The sequence below is a fragment of the Exophiala spinifera genome, assembly GCF_000836115.1.
Source record: "Exophiala spinifera strain CBS 89968 unplaced genomic scaffold supercont1.7, whole genome shotgun sequence".
NCBI classification, from domain to species: domain Eukaryota; kingdom Fungi; phylum Ascomycota; class Eurotiomycetes; order Chaetothyriales; family Herpotrichiellaceae; genus Exophiala; species Exophiala spinifera.
In genome coordinates this window covers 961,470-977,193 of record NW_015622519.1, presented here as the reverse complement: position 1 = coordinate 977,193, position 15,724 = coordinate 961,470, and the positions used below count along the sequence as shown (strand labels likewise).

Here is a 15,724-nt window from a genome sequence, read left to right as displayed (position 1 = left end):
CAGTCGACTTACACCCCCTCAGGGGACCCCCTGAGCTAAGATTGTTGGATACATACCTAGGCAGCAACCTTATGGGGGGAGAGAGAGAGAGAGAGAGAGAGCTCGGGGGGCCGGGGGGGTTTGGGAGCAGAGTAATACCTCTTACTCGTACTTCACTCGATGGACGATCAAGGAGTGACCAGAGTTCTCGAATTGCGTACATACCTCCCAGGTTAAGTGTGATGCTCGGCTAAGAACTAGCTAACTTGTACCGCTTTTACTCGTACACAAAGTCTAGCAGACTTCGTAAGCGTGTTTGACCAGGTATCCGAAGGGATCGCCCGGCACGTTGGATAGGTCCCTAACACACGTCCCTCATACTTGGAAGTATCCATCGTGCCGCCCTCTTTTCTTTCAGATAGATTCCACATCCGCGATCCCTACTTATTGCTCCGTACAGCAGACTCCGCTCGATCATGAGTGAGAGTACATACGTACGAGGTACCTACCTAGGCGAGTTCCTTGGTCAGCGGCATCTCGCCCGAAACCCGGCCGAGGATCCACCTTGTTCGCAGTTCTACTTCTATCAGCTGTCACTCTCTCGTGTCCGACCGTCTTCCGATGAACCTGGTACCAGTGATAGTTCCCGCGGGGGATTGGTTTGTTTTCCGTAATGACGGATGAGAAATTGAGGTACGGACTTGTCCATGGATCAGTTAAAGAGGCTGGAGGCGCCCAAAGTCAGCCCTCCTCCTTTCTTGATATCCCAACCTCGACAATTAGCAGACCACTGTTAATGCACCGCCGACAAGAAACATATACAACACCCACCCACACACGTCGAAACATTGGAATCCGAGCCTTGGAAAATCCCCCAACATGCCTCATAAAGTTGAAGAAGACATCTCGCCAGTCATCGACACAACCATCCAACATGGAGATTGGCGCGATGATCTCTTTCGAGACGGATTCGCCGTTGTCAAGGGTGTGATGAGCCCCGAACGGGCAGCATCCTACGTCGAAAGAATGTTCAAGTGGTTGGAGACCTTCCCCTACGATTTCGACCGCAATGATCCTTCGACATGGGGACCAGAACATCTTCCGAGGAACATGAAGTAAAACCAAAATCCGCCCTCCATGATCTTGCCGAGTCCGCTGGCTGACATACCGTAGACGCGGAATGTATCATTCTTATGGAACTCCGCACGAGGACTTCGTTTGGGATGCGCGGACGTAAGTCGTCGCACAGTCTCGCCAGTTCAGCTCTTCGACCGAGTCACTAACTATTCTCTCATAGCGAGCCAGGAGTGCTGGAAGCATATGCCAAGCTCTGGGGCACCGATGAACTGCTCGTCTCCTTCGACGGGATAAACTTCACTCTTCCTCAGCCAGATCGTCCCGACATGAAGCCGTGGCCTCACATTGACCAGGCGCCAAAGCGCAAGGGCCTCATCTGTGCGCAGGGCATCATCAACTTCGCCCCCAACGGGCCACAAGACGGTGGTCTGGTTGTGGTTCGAGGCTCTCATAACCACATTGACCCGTACTTCAAGAAATTCGGCATCCCGTCGGAGTCAAGGACATGGGGTTCAGAGGATTATTTTACCTTCACCCAAGAGGAAGTGGATTGGTTCAAAGAGCAGGGTTGTGAGGTTGTCAAAGTCTGCGCCGGCCCAGGAGACTTGATCATCTGGGATTCGCGGACAATCCACTACAACCGGCTCCCGGAAAGTCAGCAGGTCCGATCGATCGTTTGTAAGATTTTCCCAGCGTGACATGACATTGTGGACGTCTCTAATTGTGATTAAGACGCTTGTTACGCGCCTGTCAGATTTGCGAGTGAGGAAGACTTGAAGTTGAAGGCACAGCTTTTCCATGAGCGCAAGCGAACGGTAGGACTTTTCTCCATCGCACCAGAATCGTCTTTCACTGACATGATTTTCCAGACACACTGGCCAAACAGGAACATCTTTAGCAGCACGGACGGAGACGGATTCCGCCTCGGCAAGCCGGACGCGTGTGAAAGAGTTAAACCGCTTAATGATGTCGTGGAGACGGACACTGTGCTACGGCTTGCAGGAGTGAAGAGTTACTGAAGAGGACGAGTCGTAGTCGGCTGGTACGGTAGTGGGGGATGGAGAAAGATGATGATCTGGGTAAGAGATTCATTACCCTGATTTTGAGGTTATGGCTCGAAGCATCTGCACGGCCGCAACTGCCAGTTGATTGTGCTCCTGGACCGACTCGAAAAAGGCCATGCACCTCCGCACTGGGCTAGAAGGATCATCGTCGACACGACCACCTTGGAGTTCTTCTTCGATGGCGATGGTGACTGCTGCAGAGAATAGTTCCATCACAACGGCCCTGTGGTTCTTGAATTAGCACCGAAACCGGTCAAACCCAGAGTCCGTATCCGTATGAAACACTAATGGCACGTACCAAGTATTCAGTCTCTCGACTGGCTCACCACCGTCGAGAGCCAAGGAGATGATTGCGTTTGACGAGTCAAGGCATATGGACCTCACCCTTTGGAATACCAGACCTTGATCCAGCCATAAATTTTGAAGCGATTTGTTGACGGTGATTCTCAGGTTGTGCAACAGCAAGCTCAGTTTGGTCCGTTGCCAGGATGCCCAAGCGCAATCTACGTCTCGGAATTTGGGCCGACCATCTTCGTTCTGGAGCCAAGGTGGCAGTTCGGCAATGATCTGAGCGAGTCTTTCGTCAGTTTTCGTGACCAGGTCAACAATTGTCGAATTCGTCCATCGTCCCAGCCTCAGTGCAAGTCGGTACCTGTAATACACTGTCGAGATGTGAATCATGATGATGTGATAGTGGATTTTGCGAGGGTAGCTAGCCGGACGAAGTTTTGCCCCGGCCAGCTCATCATCGTCTTTGATGGCAGGCAAATTGACATTGAAATCCTGGTCCAAAAGAGTGGCAGCTCTCCTTGGTGGTGGCAACCTAGACTGCGGTCAGTTTGTGCTGTTGCTGTCGAACCAGAGGAATTACAAACCAGTCGCAGATGACTAAGGTCCACCATAACCTTCGACAGACCTCCCGTTCTATGGGAGGGCGTGAAGCCAGGTGCTTTTCGTTGTCTATTCTGATTGTCTGCGCCGTCCGCACAGCAATAGACCACAGGTTGCTGTGGAAGTTAAACTCGCCGACATTGTTGAATACAATGCCTAGGATTGCTATTGTCTGCACAGTCATTAACGTCGGGACGCGTAGGTAATCGGACTTCTCCAAGAAGAAAACTGCCGCATCGTACCACTTTCGCATTCGTGATGAAAGGGGGTATCTTGAGGCAGGAGAGGACGGCGTATCCTCGTCGTGGAGAAAAACTAGGACAGCCTGTGGTGGTCAACGCGAAATCCGTTTCCTCGCCGAAAGTCAGCAACTTACACTAAGTGTGCTGAAGTATATCGCCAGCCATGCAGGATCATAGGTCAGACGGGCATCACGAGTCGTCGTTCTCTTCCAAAACTCATCGTGCTCCTCCTCAAACGTCGGGTGATGCAGTGCGTAATGAATCCACGCAATCCTCTCTCTGGCCTGCAGGATCAGATACGCACTTTGCTCTCGGGTGGGAAATTCGATATCTTCGTAATTTGACACTGTCCGAGGGGGTTGCTTTTGGATCATATAATCGAACAGGTGGGCCGATGGATCATCGGCCATCTCGTCCAGGACGAAGACTTCGTCACCATCACTGGGAACATGTTTCTCCACGCCAGTTGTTGTCGCTTGCACTTGTGCTTTCAAGGCGAGGTTTTCGAGGACGAGATCCTGGTATGTCCATCCAGTACTATTTCCATCGCTCTTTGCCCTCGTACTGGTCAGGACCTCGTCTCTACCTAGGTAGTTAGGATAAAAACTCACTGTATCAGCTGGCCTTTGACCTTGACCTGTTCTCGCCTACAAGTGGAGACGGCGCCGCGACGAATACACTGTCCACAGGGAATCTTCTTATCGCATTTGACTTTCCTCTTGTAACAACTAACGCACGAGAGCGGCGCACGCTGAGTGCTGCGGATGCCATCATCCATGGCGGTGCTGTTCACGAATCGCTATCTAGATCAATCGAACCAATCACGGCAATGGTGTTGCTAAGCTGCGGGCTGGAATCAGGGTGGAAGGAATTACTGGAGCTGATTCAGAGGGTGAAATTGGATACATACACATCGTGGGCGTCTTGGGGCAGTGGTTGCGTTTTCTGATGCCGGAAAAGGGAGAAACACCAAGAAGAACGAAGATGGCGGTCTCGATGGTCGCAGTGTCGGGCGGATCATGTGCCTCAGCAGTGCAGAATACTGCGGCGGAGTAAACGCTGGGCTCAACGCACACAAGCAAGTCAACGTCCATCACCAATAAAGAAGTTCTCTCGAGCTTATTGACGCTACTGGAAACATGAGCTAGGTGAGTCTGCTCCATGAGACCATGACTACGCACCATGGTGGTCGGCAGCGTTGTGAGAATCAGAAGTGCGCAACTATCGCAGTTGGTGCGGCTTAGCAATACGCGGACCAAAGTGAAGATTCGGTGATGATGATAAAAAGGAAAATCCCACGTCATGGTCATCATGGTCCATACACGAGCACACTAAATTCGCAGTCTAGTGCTACATCCATATCTACTAGGCCATCGTTATAAAAACTAATTACCATCAAAAATGAAAAAACTCGCCGTCTTTCCTGCCTCTGGCAAGCTGGGCTCGGCCACATACCAGACACTCAGCAAATTGCTTCCACCACAACAGCTCGTTCTTATCTCTCGACACCCAGAAAAGGTCCCCGAAGATCTGATCAAGGCCGGAATCGAGACTCGCAAGGCCGATTACGATGCTCCCGAGACGCTCAAGAACGTATTCGACGGCATCTCATATCTGTTGCTGGTTTCATATCCGAGTATCCAAATCGAGCACCGCTTCCGAGTGAGTTTTAGATCACTGGGGTCAACTCGCCTTGGAGATGGTCCTCGCTGATTTTTGCTATCCAGGCTCATCAAAATGCCATGACAGCGGCTCTTGAGAGTACCCCGGGCATCGAACACGCCTTTTACACCTCGCTGGGATTTGGGGGAGACGGGAGACCGTCCTCAGCCGCATATGTCATGCAAGCACATCTGCGGACAGAGGCCTGGCTGAGAGAAGTTGCCAACCGCGAAGGTGATGGCTTCACGTTCACAGTCATCCGAGAGGGCATATACTCTGAGACGTGGCCCATGTACACTTCATTCTTCGATCCGAGAGCAGGCAACAACAGCACGGCTTACTTACCTCACGACGGCACTGGACCTGGCATCGCATGGGCTTGCATTAGGGACCTGGGAGAGGCAACCGCAAGACTGATCAAAGAATATATTGACAACCCCAGCGATCCCCGGTATGTCAACAAGATCATCATCCTTACAGGACCCAGGGATTGGTCTTTGAAAGAGACCGTCGAGGTTCTCGGAAGGCTCGGCGGAGGGGGTGCATCGATCGAACAGGTCTCTTCGGACGAGCACGCACATAACCCTAAGGTCGTGGAGAAAATCGGATCCCATGGTCCAGGCAACAGTGTAGCGAGAGACTGGACGACAGTGTTTGAAGCAGTACGCAATGGCGAGACTTCAGTCGTCAATGGCGAGCTCGAAAGGTTACTCGGGCGAGCTCCGGAGTCCTTTGAGGAGACAGCAAAGCGGATGCTTGCGAATTGATCGAACGAAGAGTCAAAGACACTGCAATCAATGGAAATTTAAGGTTGTCTGAATAGTAATCGATTAGTTAGTCTAGCATCATAATTAAAGCTATATGACGAGGCTGACGAGGCTGACGAGGCTGAAGAGTCCCTGAGTCCTGTTGGCTACAAGATTGGATTGCGCCATCCAAGGTAGTCGCAATCAAGCCCGCAGGTTATTGGTTGTTCCGACCGCAGCTTTAGGTTTATACAACCCTAAAAAGGGAATTACAAAGTGCTGGACAAGAGCAGGCGGAAAAGATATTTAAATGATCAAGCAAGGGCCGTTATGCCTTCCAAGCATCGTCGATACTACATCGTTTTCCATTCCCTCTCCAAATCGTTTTGAGTCGAACAGTGATCTCAGACGTCCAGCGACATGAGCGAAGAAGCGTCTAGCGCTACGACGAAACGTCCCAACTTCTTATTTATCCTCGCCGACGATCTCGTGGGTGGTCTTCTGCACTTGGGGAGTCGGCCCTTGCTGATTCTAGATGTCCAGGGATTCTCTGACATCGGCTGCTACGGCAGTGAAATCCAGACACCCAACATTGATCGCTTGGCCGATGAGGGCATTCGAATGCTCAACATGCACGCTGCGGCGGCGTGTTCGCCTACGCGTGCGATGCTGCTTAGTGGAACAGACGCGCATCTTGCGGGACTGGGGGTGCTTATCGAGTACAAGAACAGCGAGAAGGGAGCCAGGCGCTGGTCGGGCAAGGCGGGTTATGAGGGTTTCTTGAACGAGGATGTCGCTACGATCCCGGAAATCCTGGAGGACAACGGCTACTTCACAGCCATGTCTGGCAAGGTGAGTTGGCTGATATGTTAATCATTCCTGCGTATTTTGGACTGTTCGTTCTTGTTGAGAGCATGCTTGCTAGTTGTCGGTGTGATTGTATGCTGCTGATCGATCCTGCAGTGGCATCTGGGTCTTCGTGCCCATCAAGGGCCATGGAAGAGGGGTTTCAAAAAGGCTTTTGCCATGCTTCCTGGTTGTTGCAATCACTACGGCTGGGAGCCAGTCCAGGAACGGTTCCCCATTGGAGGCCGCCCCGTTCATGCGGAAAATGGTCGAAAGGTCGAGATGTAAGTCTGAATTGAGGCTGATCCAGGTTCACACCCTTTCCATTGACAATGAATGCTCTCTATTTACAGTGAACCCAACAAGACAGAAGATCCTGCGGGTTTCTACTCGACCGATTCTTACACGAGCAAACTCATTCAGTACTTCGAAGGTCGCACGGATAAAGAAAAATCAAAACCCTTTTTTGCCTTCTTGCCGTACACTGCTCCTCATTGGCCCTTGCAATGCTCGAAAGCACAACGTGACAAGTATGTTAGTCGTATGGTGAACATGGCATGCGATTGTTGGTCGCAGAGCGTTCCAGGCTGACATGTCTTGTACATTTACGAACAGGTACGAAGGCTTGTATGAGGATGGCCCTTATGCTTTACGGGAACGTAGACTGAAGAAGCTTGCGGAGATGGGCATCATTGACGAATCTGTCGTTCCACACGAGGTGGAAACAACTACGGTTGGCGTCGGTGAGTGGCACGAACTCACACCAGAAGAAAAGACGCTGTCAAGCAGGGCTATGCAGGCCTATGCCGGCATGGTTGACTCGATCGATGTCAACGTGGGTAGGGTTGTGGACTACTTGAAGAAGACCGGCGAGTATGACAATACATTCATCGTCTTCATGAGCGATAATGGGGCAGAGGGTGCCGCGTGAGTTCTTCCGTCTCAACGTCCGAGTGAACAACAAAAGAGAAGTTAACTAATGCTGATTTTGAACTCTCTCTTTCACAGAATGGAGGCAGTCCGTGAGTACTCTGTGGTAATTCCACAATTAAAAGAAACACCACTCTGACCTCGGACAGCGGTGATGGGAGACAACATCAAACGTGCCATCCACCAGTATTATGACAATTCGTACGACAATATCGGTTCTTAGAACTCGTTCACCTGGTAAACCCAACATTCCTCCTCCCATCGAGACGCTGCTGACGGGGATCTTTTTCTGCAGGCTTGGACCTCTGTGGGCTCAAGCCTCGACCGCGCCATCGAGATTATTCAAGTGTTTTCCTTCGCAGGGTGGCATTCTTGTGCCCTGCGTTGTCAAACCGCCTGCTAACACTTTCCTCCCATCGTTCACCCCTGGGTCGTTCCACCGCTCATTCACGACGGTGATGGATTTCGCACCAACTTTTCTAGATCTTGCGGGCGTATCCCTCCCTGGCACAGTTGAGAGACCCCAGCAAACCTTCCCCCACAGCTCTGCACTACGCAAGATGACCACTTTTCGAGGAAAAGCCGTCCACTCCATACGAGGAAAGTCGTGGGTGCCGCTTTTCAGCCATGGGAAGAGAGTCGAAGATGATGAGTTGTGGGCGATTCACTCGTCCGCGGAACCTGTCGGCTGGGAACTCTTTGCTCGAGGGGCACTACGAAAAGGCGACTGGAAAATTGTCCACTTTTCGAAAAGGGAGGGAGGCGCGGGTGAAGGCGACGACGGCTGGGAACTGTTCAATGTGGTGGAAGATCCCGGAGAGACAAGTGACCTTGCTGTCAGCCACCCAGAGAAACTTCAGGAACTGCTAAGATGCTGGGAAGAATATGTAGTCGAATGTGGAGTCGTCTGGGGAGAGACTGCGGCCGTTTCTGGCCTTGGGAAGGACGAGGCACCTGAGCTGTGGGAGGACGAAGTCGAACTGCAAAGCTCATGGATGGGTGCAAAGGCTGGAAAGCGCCCGGCAGTCTGTGCATGAATGAATGAATGTTGAAGAGATTAGCAAACGGGGGGGTCAAAAGTAAAACAGTTGATCGATATTACCAGTAGTCAATCCCGCGTTGTAAAGCTAGCACAGCACGAATTAGTGAGAAACTCATTCAAGAGACTGCAGTCTACAATGAAACTGCGGTCGTTTCGTGGCGGTGTTGTTCAACGGGACAAAAAATGAGGTGAGGACTAGGTAGGATTCATGTCGATTTTGTAGTGAACCAACAGGTATAAATTAATTTATATCCCTAGCGCCCCCCTCCCTCCTCCCTGGTGGTCTGATACTGATGTGAATGAATTTCTAGAACGTCCAACAAATATGTATTCACCATGGCAGGCCGGTAGGTGTGATATCCACCTGAAGGGGCACTCACCGTGTAATGTGTTAACTAACACTGGTGATATAGTGAGTGGATGATTAATCACCCAGACAAATCGAATGGCTTGGGCCCCAATGGGCTGTGAGAGTGCCTCTCAAGTTATTGAGGACTTTGAGATCGATCCAGTCTTGAGACTGGGAGTATTATATACCCCTTGCCACCACCGCCTCCAGACTTCAACGTAAAACCCTGTCTCCTCAATACACCCACCTTTGGCACCGTTCGAAACGCCCCTTGGGGATAGACAACATTACTCAACAGAGTACAGTACGTTTGGCAAGAGCCTTTCCAGTATTGCAAGCTTCAGGAGATAGGTCAGTTAACTACTTGACAACTACGTAAGCCTGGCCTGACCAGAAGAAGTTGGTGAATGACAACTAAGTGGTACTAGACTATATTGGGCAATTCTAGTGATCCGTTTCTAAATTCCAATAAATTACTGTCGAGGTAGTTGGGTACCCGGTCCCCCGCATAAGAACGTTAGTTATAGTCCTTTAGAACCTATTCCTAAGAGCCTATCTAGTCGGCGAAGACCTTTCCTCCCGGGCTCCCTCGCGGGCATATAAACACAGTTTGTGTGCCTCGTCGCACACCGCACGATGATAAAGGCCGACAAAGTATGAGACGAAGTATTTGCTGCCTTTGGAGGCGGTCGGGGCATCGTTTGGCCGTGGCGTTCTCAAAGATCCCCATTGATCGTAGGTGCCCAGGACACAACACACCGAGATGTATTGCACACGCTCTTGACCCATGCCTTGGTCTGGGCGGCGGAGTGTTGCACTCTTGCGGACCATTAATGTGTGTTTAGACGAAGGTCAACAAAACAAAGGTGGCCAGAGATATATGTCTATGGACGGCCAATTGCTTGCACTCCAGACTTCTCTGTTTCCATAGAGAGACCTTTTTGTGGTCGAGATGGGCGGCTCTCGCCAGAGTCGTTGGAGGAGTTGAGAGCAAGGAGGGCATCTTGACCACCGGAGTGGCTGGCAAATCGAAGAGATCGAAGGACAATAACAGAGGAACTGGTGGCTGTTGGTCGTGGTGGTGGTGACAGTGGTGGTGGCAATCAGTTGGATGGCCTGCGCCAGGTAGCATGGCGTCGCCCAGTGGCGTGTTCCAGGGTTTAAATTCTATATTAGCACCAGAACCGTCCATATCTTGGACGGCGGTAGTTGAAAGTCTCGACGTACCGCAAGTCGAGCGGCAACGACGCTGTCGTCCTCGCACACCAGATGCTGTGTGATCTTCGCGGTATAGGAAATATCGTTGCTGGCCGCCACAATGTTGTCAAAACGACCCATAACAAACATGCCATGACAGCTCTTTGTACGGGGCCATATGGCTGTCGAACGACTCAATCTCTTTGAGCTTGGCTTCATGTTCTTGCTTCTCGCGGGCTTCTCACTCCTCAGGTGTTTGGAAACCCTCCTTCTTTTCGCCCCTGGCCTTGACTCTAGGAGTATGCTGTTTGCTGTTTGCGGTTTGAGGCTGCAGCTCGGTTGGATCTCTCGGCTCGTTTGCGACGTTTCTGCTCTTGTCTGGCTGGCTGCCCGCTCCTCTGGTTTGCAGGTATTCCCTCCTGACATGGTTCCGGCAGCTTCCTATACCATCTGTTTAGCCAACGCTTTTTTGTTGTTTTTTGCTGATGCTAATCGGGAAAGAGAGTAACCATTCTTCATGAGGAGATCGACAAAATGTCTTTTCAATCCTGCTCTAGGCACCCTCACACTCAATGACGAGGTTGTCATCAACTTGACATTATGGAGTGACATCTGATTCGTGTTAGTTCAGACTGTATAATGTGACTCAACACAGTAATAGCAACATACGATCTCTGCGACCCAAGATTTTTCATAGATAATCGGCGAAGTGATATATCTCTCCATCTACCAGAATCTTCCGATCTAATTCAATTCCCTTCGGGATTTCGTCTTCATCTTGGTGGAGATCGTCATTGAGAGACATACTATCAGAAAATAGGTCTTCTTCATTATGGTCACTACTTCTACCTTGGGTTTCAAAAGACGACAGGTGGTCGAAATCGACGCTGTCGTTTCGGCGAGAGGGACTGTGACGAGCAAGCTCGCCTTCTTCTTCTGCAGTGCAGAGAAGAAAGGTTCCGGGTCTAAGGCCCTCAAGATATTCATCTGCGAAGGCTGAGAAGGCAGTAGGGTCGAAGGTCTTTGGTTTTTCATTCTTGACTTCAATGTCTCTGATCCTGAGGACTGAAGCCTCAATCTCCCCTGGGAGAAGCCCAGGCGGCGCCATATTGTGAGTCTGTGACGACGAGGATGAAGAGGGCACAAGGAAGCTGTAGAAGCGATGAGCAGAGGGTTCTGAAAATGATAATGAGGATGACTATATAGAAACCATATCGTATTATTGAGTCGCACGTTCGGTATCTGGCTTGTGTCGGGTATGGCAGGCCCTTCTCTGCTGCGAGTTCGTTGTATTTTCTTGCAAACTTCTTGACTGGCAGTGATTTCGTTGATAAACCCTCGGATGCGCTCAGTGATATGGTCGACACATGTATTCGAGGCCGCACGGTATAAACCTGTGTATTTGCTGCCTGTGAGAGCAAGAACGGGTAAATCAGTTCCCGCGCGATGTGGGATTTGCCTTTGCCCGGAGGACCCTTTGACCAGGACGAAGCTGGCTGGTCAACTTATAGCCTGAGGAAAATGCATCCTGTTGGTCCTCGAGGGTTGAGTGTCTTGAAGCCGTCCTCTCCGTGAAGTGTTCGGCCATCGCCAACTTTTCTGAAGACGTTGTAATGTAACGAGTCACAGCGAGAGCAGGAACGGATTGAGTAGATGATGGCGCACGGACTCGTAGGCCGCTCTGACGGTTTCGTTAACTCTGAGTCTTGAACTGAAGCGGATGCATTATAGTCAGTGTAGAACTCCTCGTCTTCCGACTGGCAGCGAATTGCCTACCCTCTCAGCCTGCAAGTCGCCTGGCAAGCCAAGAAACTCTTGAGCCATCTCCAGGAAGTAGTGGAGGCGACGCTGGCAAGGGCCCTTCTCGGTTCCGGTTCGCTTACGCTTCCCCTATCCCAAAATGAACCTGGTGACCGGATTTCCTGTCCTCAATATTTAATGCTTTGGCCATCAACTCTCGCAGAGGGTTTTTTGGGTTGTTTTGCCATGGCTATATCCTGGTTCAGCCTGTGGTACAACGGCGTTTGAGAGGAGTTCGACCGTGTGTGAATGGAGACTCTCCCGGTCGAGGTTGAGAACGAACGCTTCGAGATTCAAGTAGCGAAGAAAATCGTGCAGTATGGCCAGTTCTGCTGGTCCTTGTGCGGTGAGGAAGTATGATATTACGCCGTTGATGGCCCACGTCCAGCTTACAGATGTCATCGCTCGCCAACTTCCGTCAGGTTTTTTGCCAGGCATGAATTTAACGGTTGGCTTGACCGACTCTTCACAGCAGTACATGGTGACTCCGACGCGCTCGAATAGGGGCGCCTGATGGGGGGTCGGCTTTGAGAGGTGGTAGTACTGTGAATTCGTTGTCTCTCCCCACCTCGCGCTAGGTGTAGACGTGTTTGGTAGACCCAGTTCCTCAAGAATACGATTGAGTGTGTGATTCCACATGCGGAATATCGCCGTACTCTACGTTTTCGTATGCTTTTCGAACACTTTGTTGGTGATCCCGCGGTCGTCGATTACAGTCGATTATCAATCGACCGTTACCATCAAAAAATGCCACCTCCAAGAGTTTGAGAGGCAGCCCGATTTTTGCGTTCGACGTACTGGCTCAAAATCGACGAGGAATACGTCTTTGGGCGGCTTTTCTTGGTCAGAGAACGATCTGAGCTAAATCGTTTAGTATATGACTATCAGGTCTTCAACCGTCTCCCAGTTAGGCATAGTCCTCATCGGAGGGTCTCTCACACATGTTGATGGTCGAGAGCGAAAGAGCTCTGGCTAGAGTTGTGGGAGAAGTTGGGAGGCACGGTTACCCCTCCCAACCGCCGCCCTGCGCAGATCCTTCTATGGCCATGGCTACAGTCTTACTTCCAGAGTTCACGAGTCGAGCTATCTTTGGGGTCTGATGGCTTTTTCGAGGCGGTCTATGTCGCCGCAGTTGGTGAGCTTGCCACGGCTTGACGAGTTGCCTGTTTTCGTTCTTTTCACAGTCGATTCGCTGTGGTCCTCTCTGCAGGGGTCATGGCTGCCCTCCGCTGTCGTCTCTTGGTAGCCCGGACAGACGTTGACGGGTCCTCCTGCGAGGTAGCAGTGTCACCATTGTGCTCGGCTCCTCGATCCTGAGGATTGTTCGGGCCCCATTTGGACGCACCATCTGACACCATCTTGATGGAGCTCCTCCTTGGCTTCTTGAGTATGCGGTGTGAGAAGTGTCAAGCCCGTGCTCTTGCTAGAGGATAAGGATCTCCTAGTTTGAGCTACTCATGACCTCGCTTCTTCTTATCACTCATGAGTGCAGGAGTATTCAGGTGGCGAACGACGCTTTACAACTCCTCCATTGTGATTTTGAGATGTGGCGCAGAGTAACATGAGCGAGCATAACCTTGCTTTTCTTCGCTGTGATTTTCCCCCATGAGAAATCCGCGGCGAGTGCAGTCGATCCATCGGAAGCTGCGAGAGCTTGGTCGTCTTGGAGTGAGAGAGCGGTATTATCGCTCATTGTGACCGAGTGACGCAGTTGCGGATATTCAGATTTGACAGAGAGAGGAGTGATCATCCTCTTGGAGGTCGTTGCAGGAGATGAATCAGGCGATAGGTCTTTAGGAGACCATCAGAGATTGAGGTCTGTGAGATAGTGAGAACCCAACATCCCCCCTATATTGATTCGTGTTGAGGCTATCATAGGGTTCCGCAGAGGCCTCAAACGACGAGACCCATGACGTCGACAGGATTCGTGGAAGGATGGAAGCCTTGATCTTGGATCTTGAGCTTGGATGACGAAGGCCGCCAGGATGTGTGTATGTGTATATATATATCTCTCTCCCGTCGAGATTTCAGGAAGATGTGAGGATCGGAAGGAGACGAGAAGAAGTTTCGCTCTCCCGGAGAGAAAGTTGAAGTTTGCTGTGCGATGATATGATGGTTGCACAGACGTGGGGGAGCAGGACTATTTATAGGAGTCTGAATACTCTCGAGACTTGACGACCACACCTGTTCCACCGGTGACTCTACCGCATGTGACTTACGGTCAGGCAGAATCATCCGTTTGAGATGATCTATTGAAGTGTATTGATTATCCACACCGACTACATTCAAAGAAGGATTGGTACCCAGGTTCAGGGTGACTCCACCGAAGAATACAAATCAACTCAATGCAACTCTGGAGTTAATCAGAGGCATCGACTCATAGCCACAACTATACTCAAGCAAGAATACCTATTCAAGGTGTTCTCGAATACCGATATTGTTGTCTTGTACCAGCAATTCGTTGGGAACATGTCACCGTCAATCTGTCAAACAATGAAAAATACTTCCATCACCGTCGTCTTTGGTCTGGTGAAGCGAGATATGTAGATGGAAATCCAACTGGAAGCTATCTATGTACTGTGCCCCTTCCATTCACGGCCTGTAGAGGAATCATCCCAGAGCAGTAAATACAATCCAGTACATTGGGGAGATGACGGCCCCCTTTGCCCCGTCTTGAAGACCACGTAGAGAGTCATGACAGACTGACAGAACGAGGCTGACACTTATTGTTCTCGTTAAGCCTACTGCCCCTGGACACCACGAACTATGACTAAGCCCAGCAGCATTTGCAACACCATGAAATACCTATATCTGCAGCCAAGAAACAAGAATAAGCGAGATGCATATGAGGCTGAGGCGGAGTGAGGCGTGAGTAGAAACCGTCTCCTCAGCCTGATCAAGAGTCATCTCAAGACAACACTGACATACACGTATTAAATCCTCCTATCTGCGGTCATTCATTCACCTCGAGCCAGGACTTCCCTCCATCGCCATTTCACGACAGGACTTGGTACCTTGCCCTCCTCCTGCTGCGTCGGGACTTCACAAGGGGAGTCAAAAATTCGCGCAGAGAACGAACGCCTTTGCTGCAACCGCAACCCGAGAAACAGCCAACGAACGCGTCGTCCGAAATGCCAAAGAGAAGATCCGGCAGAGACAACGGTGGTGAATCGAGAGTGCTCTTCAGGTTCCCAGGGCTCCATAAAGATGTTGTGAAGGCAGTCTCTGGTGAAATGGCGTCGCCACGGTTCCACGGCCGCGGTAGCAACCAGACCCCCAACCGGGAATACTCGACCCACGTCATGGGCAGATTCGAGTGCAAAAACAGTGCCTGTTCTTCGGGTGGCTGGGCCAGCAAGAAGATCGCAATAGTGATCAAGGGGTTTCCCGACAATGGATACAACGCAGAGGTCTATAACCAGCGATGCAAGTTCTGCGACAAGCTCGGTACGCTCATATTGGACAAGGAATCATATGTTGAACGAGTTGCATACAGAATCAAAAGATGGGCAGGCGTAGAGGTGGAGCACCCACACTATGGGCCAAAGAAGGGTCTCCCCCATGAGAGCGCTCATTGCGAGGGCTGCAAGAGAGGTGTGTGTCGAGAGACGAGTGGTTGAAAGAGCGATATCAACTGTTCCAGACCGAACAAGAGATGAGGGTAGGATTGACTGCTCGTAATTCAATTCAAAGTCCTACTTTTGGAAGTCTTGTGTAGAAGCCTTGCCCATGAGTGGAAAATGTGCAGACACTCGCTCCCACGAGTTCGGAGAATGCCTTGAAGGACTCTCTTTCGACCCCGGATTGCGATATACACTGGGTATTGTACTGGACCTTTCGTTCCAGAGCGGCTTCTTATATGTAGACGACAGAGGAAGCAGTCACTGTCCCAATGGTGG

At 50.9% G+C, this 15,724-nt stretch overlaps 6 protein-coding genes across 6 annotated transcripts; 4 read left to right on the top strand and 2 right to left on the bottom strand.

Moving 5' to 3' along the window:
* Positions 1–858: 858 nt before the first annotated feature.
* On the top strand, positions 859–2,075 carry PV08_09334 (uncharacterized protein; the record flags this gene model as incomplete). The annotated part of the gene is made up of 5 exons (XM_016383653.1): positions 859–1,094; positions 1,153–1,212; positions 1,277–1,734; positions 1,789–1,871; positions 1,926–2,075. The coding sequence occupies 5 exons, from the start codon at positions 859–861 to the stop codon at positions 2,073–2,075; spliced, it is 987 nt and encodes a 328-aa protein (XP_016232276.1).
* Positions 2,076–2,147: 72 nt separating this feature from the next.
* On the bottom strand, positions 2,148–4,031 carry PV08_09333 (uncharacterized protein; the record flags this gene model as incomplete). Its single annotated transcript, XM_016383652.1, has 5 exons — positions 2,148–2,343; positions 2,419–2,943; positions 2,996–3,336; positions 3,388–3,811; positions 3,865–4,031. 5 exons carry the CDS (start codon positions 4,029–4,031, stop codon positions 2,148–2,150), a joined length of 1,653 nt encoding a protein of 550 aa, XP_016232275.1.
* A 623-nt stretch (positions 4,032–4,654) lies between these two features.
* Positions 4,655–5,682, top strand: PV08_09332 (uncharacterized protein; the record flags this gene model as incomplete). The annotated part of the gene is made up of 2 exons (XM_016383651.1): positions 4,655–4,915; positions 4,981–5,682. 2 exons carry the CDS (start codon positions 4,655–4,657, stop codon positions 5,680–5,682), a joined length of 963 nt encoding a protein of 320 aa, XP_016232274.1.
* Positions 5,683–6,081: 399 nt separating this feature from the next.
* On the top strand, positions 6,082–8,474 carry PV08_09331 (uncharacterized protein; the record flags this gene model as incomplete). Its single annotated transcript, XM_016383650.1, has 7 exons — positions 6,082–6,513; positions 6,625–6,791; positions 6,861–7,037; positions 7,123–7,434; positions 7,516–7,529; positions 7,587–7,638; positions 7,733–8,474. The coding sequence occupies 7 exons, from the start codon at positions 6,082–6,084 to the stop codon at positions 8,472–8,474; spliced, it is 1,896 nt and encodes a 631-aa protein (XP_016232273.1).
* A 2,242-nt stretch (positions 8,475–10,716) lies between these two features.
* On the bottom strand, positions 10,717–11,133 carry PV08_09330 (uncharacterized protein; the record flags this gene model as incomplete). The annotated part of the gene is made up of 1 exon (XM_016383649.1): positions 10,717–11,133. The coding sequence occupies one exon, from the start codon at positions 11,131–11,133 to the stop codon at positions 10,717–10,719; it is 417 nt and encodes a 138-aa protein (XP_016232272.1).
* Positions 11,134–14,956: 3,823 nt separating this feature from the next.
* PV08_09329 (uncharacterized protein) lies at positions 14,957–15,445 on the top strand (the record flags this gene model as incomplete). The annotated part of the gene is made up of 1 exon (XM_016383648.1): positions 14,957–15,445. The coding sequence occupies one exon, from the start codon at positions 14,957–14,959 to the stop codon at positions 15,443–15,445; it is 489 nt and encodes a 162-aa protein (XP_016232271.1).
* Positions 15,446–15,724: the final 279 nt, after the last annotated feature.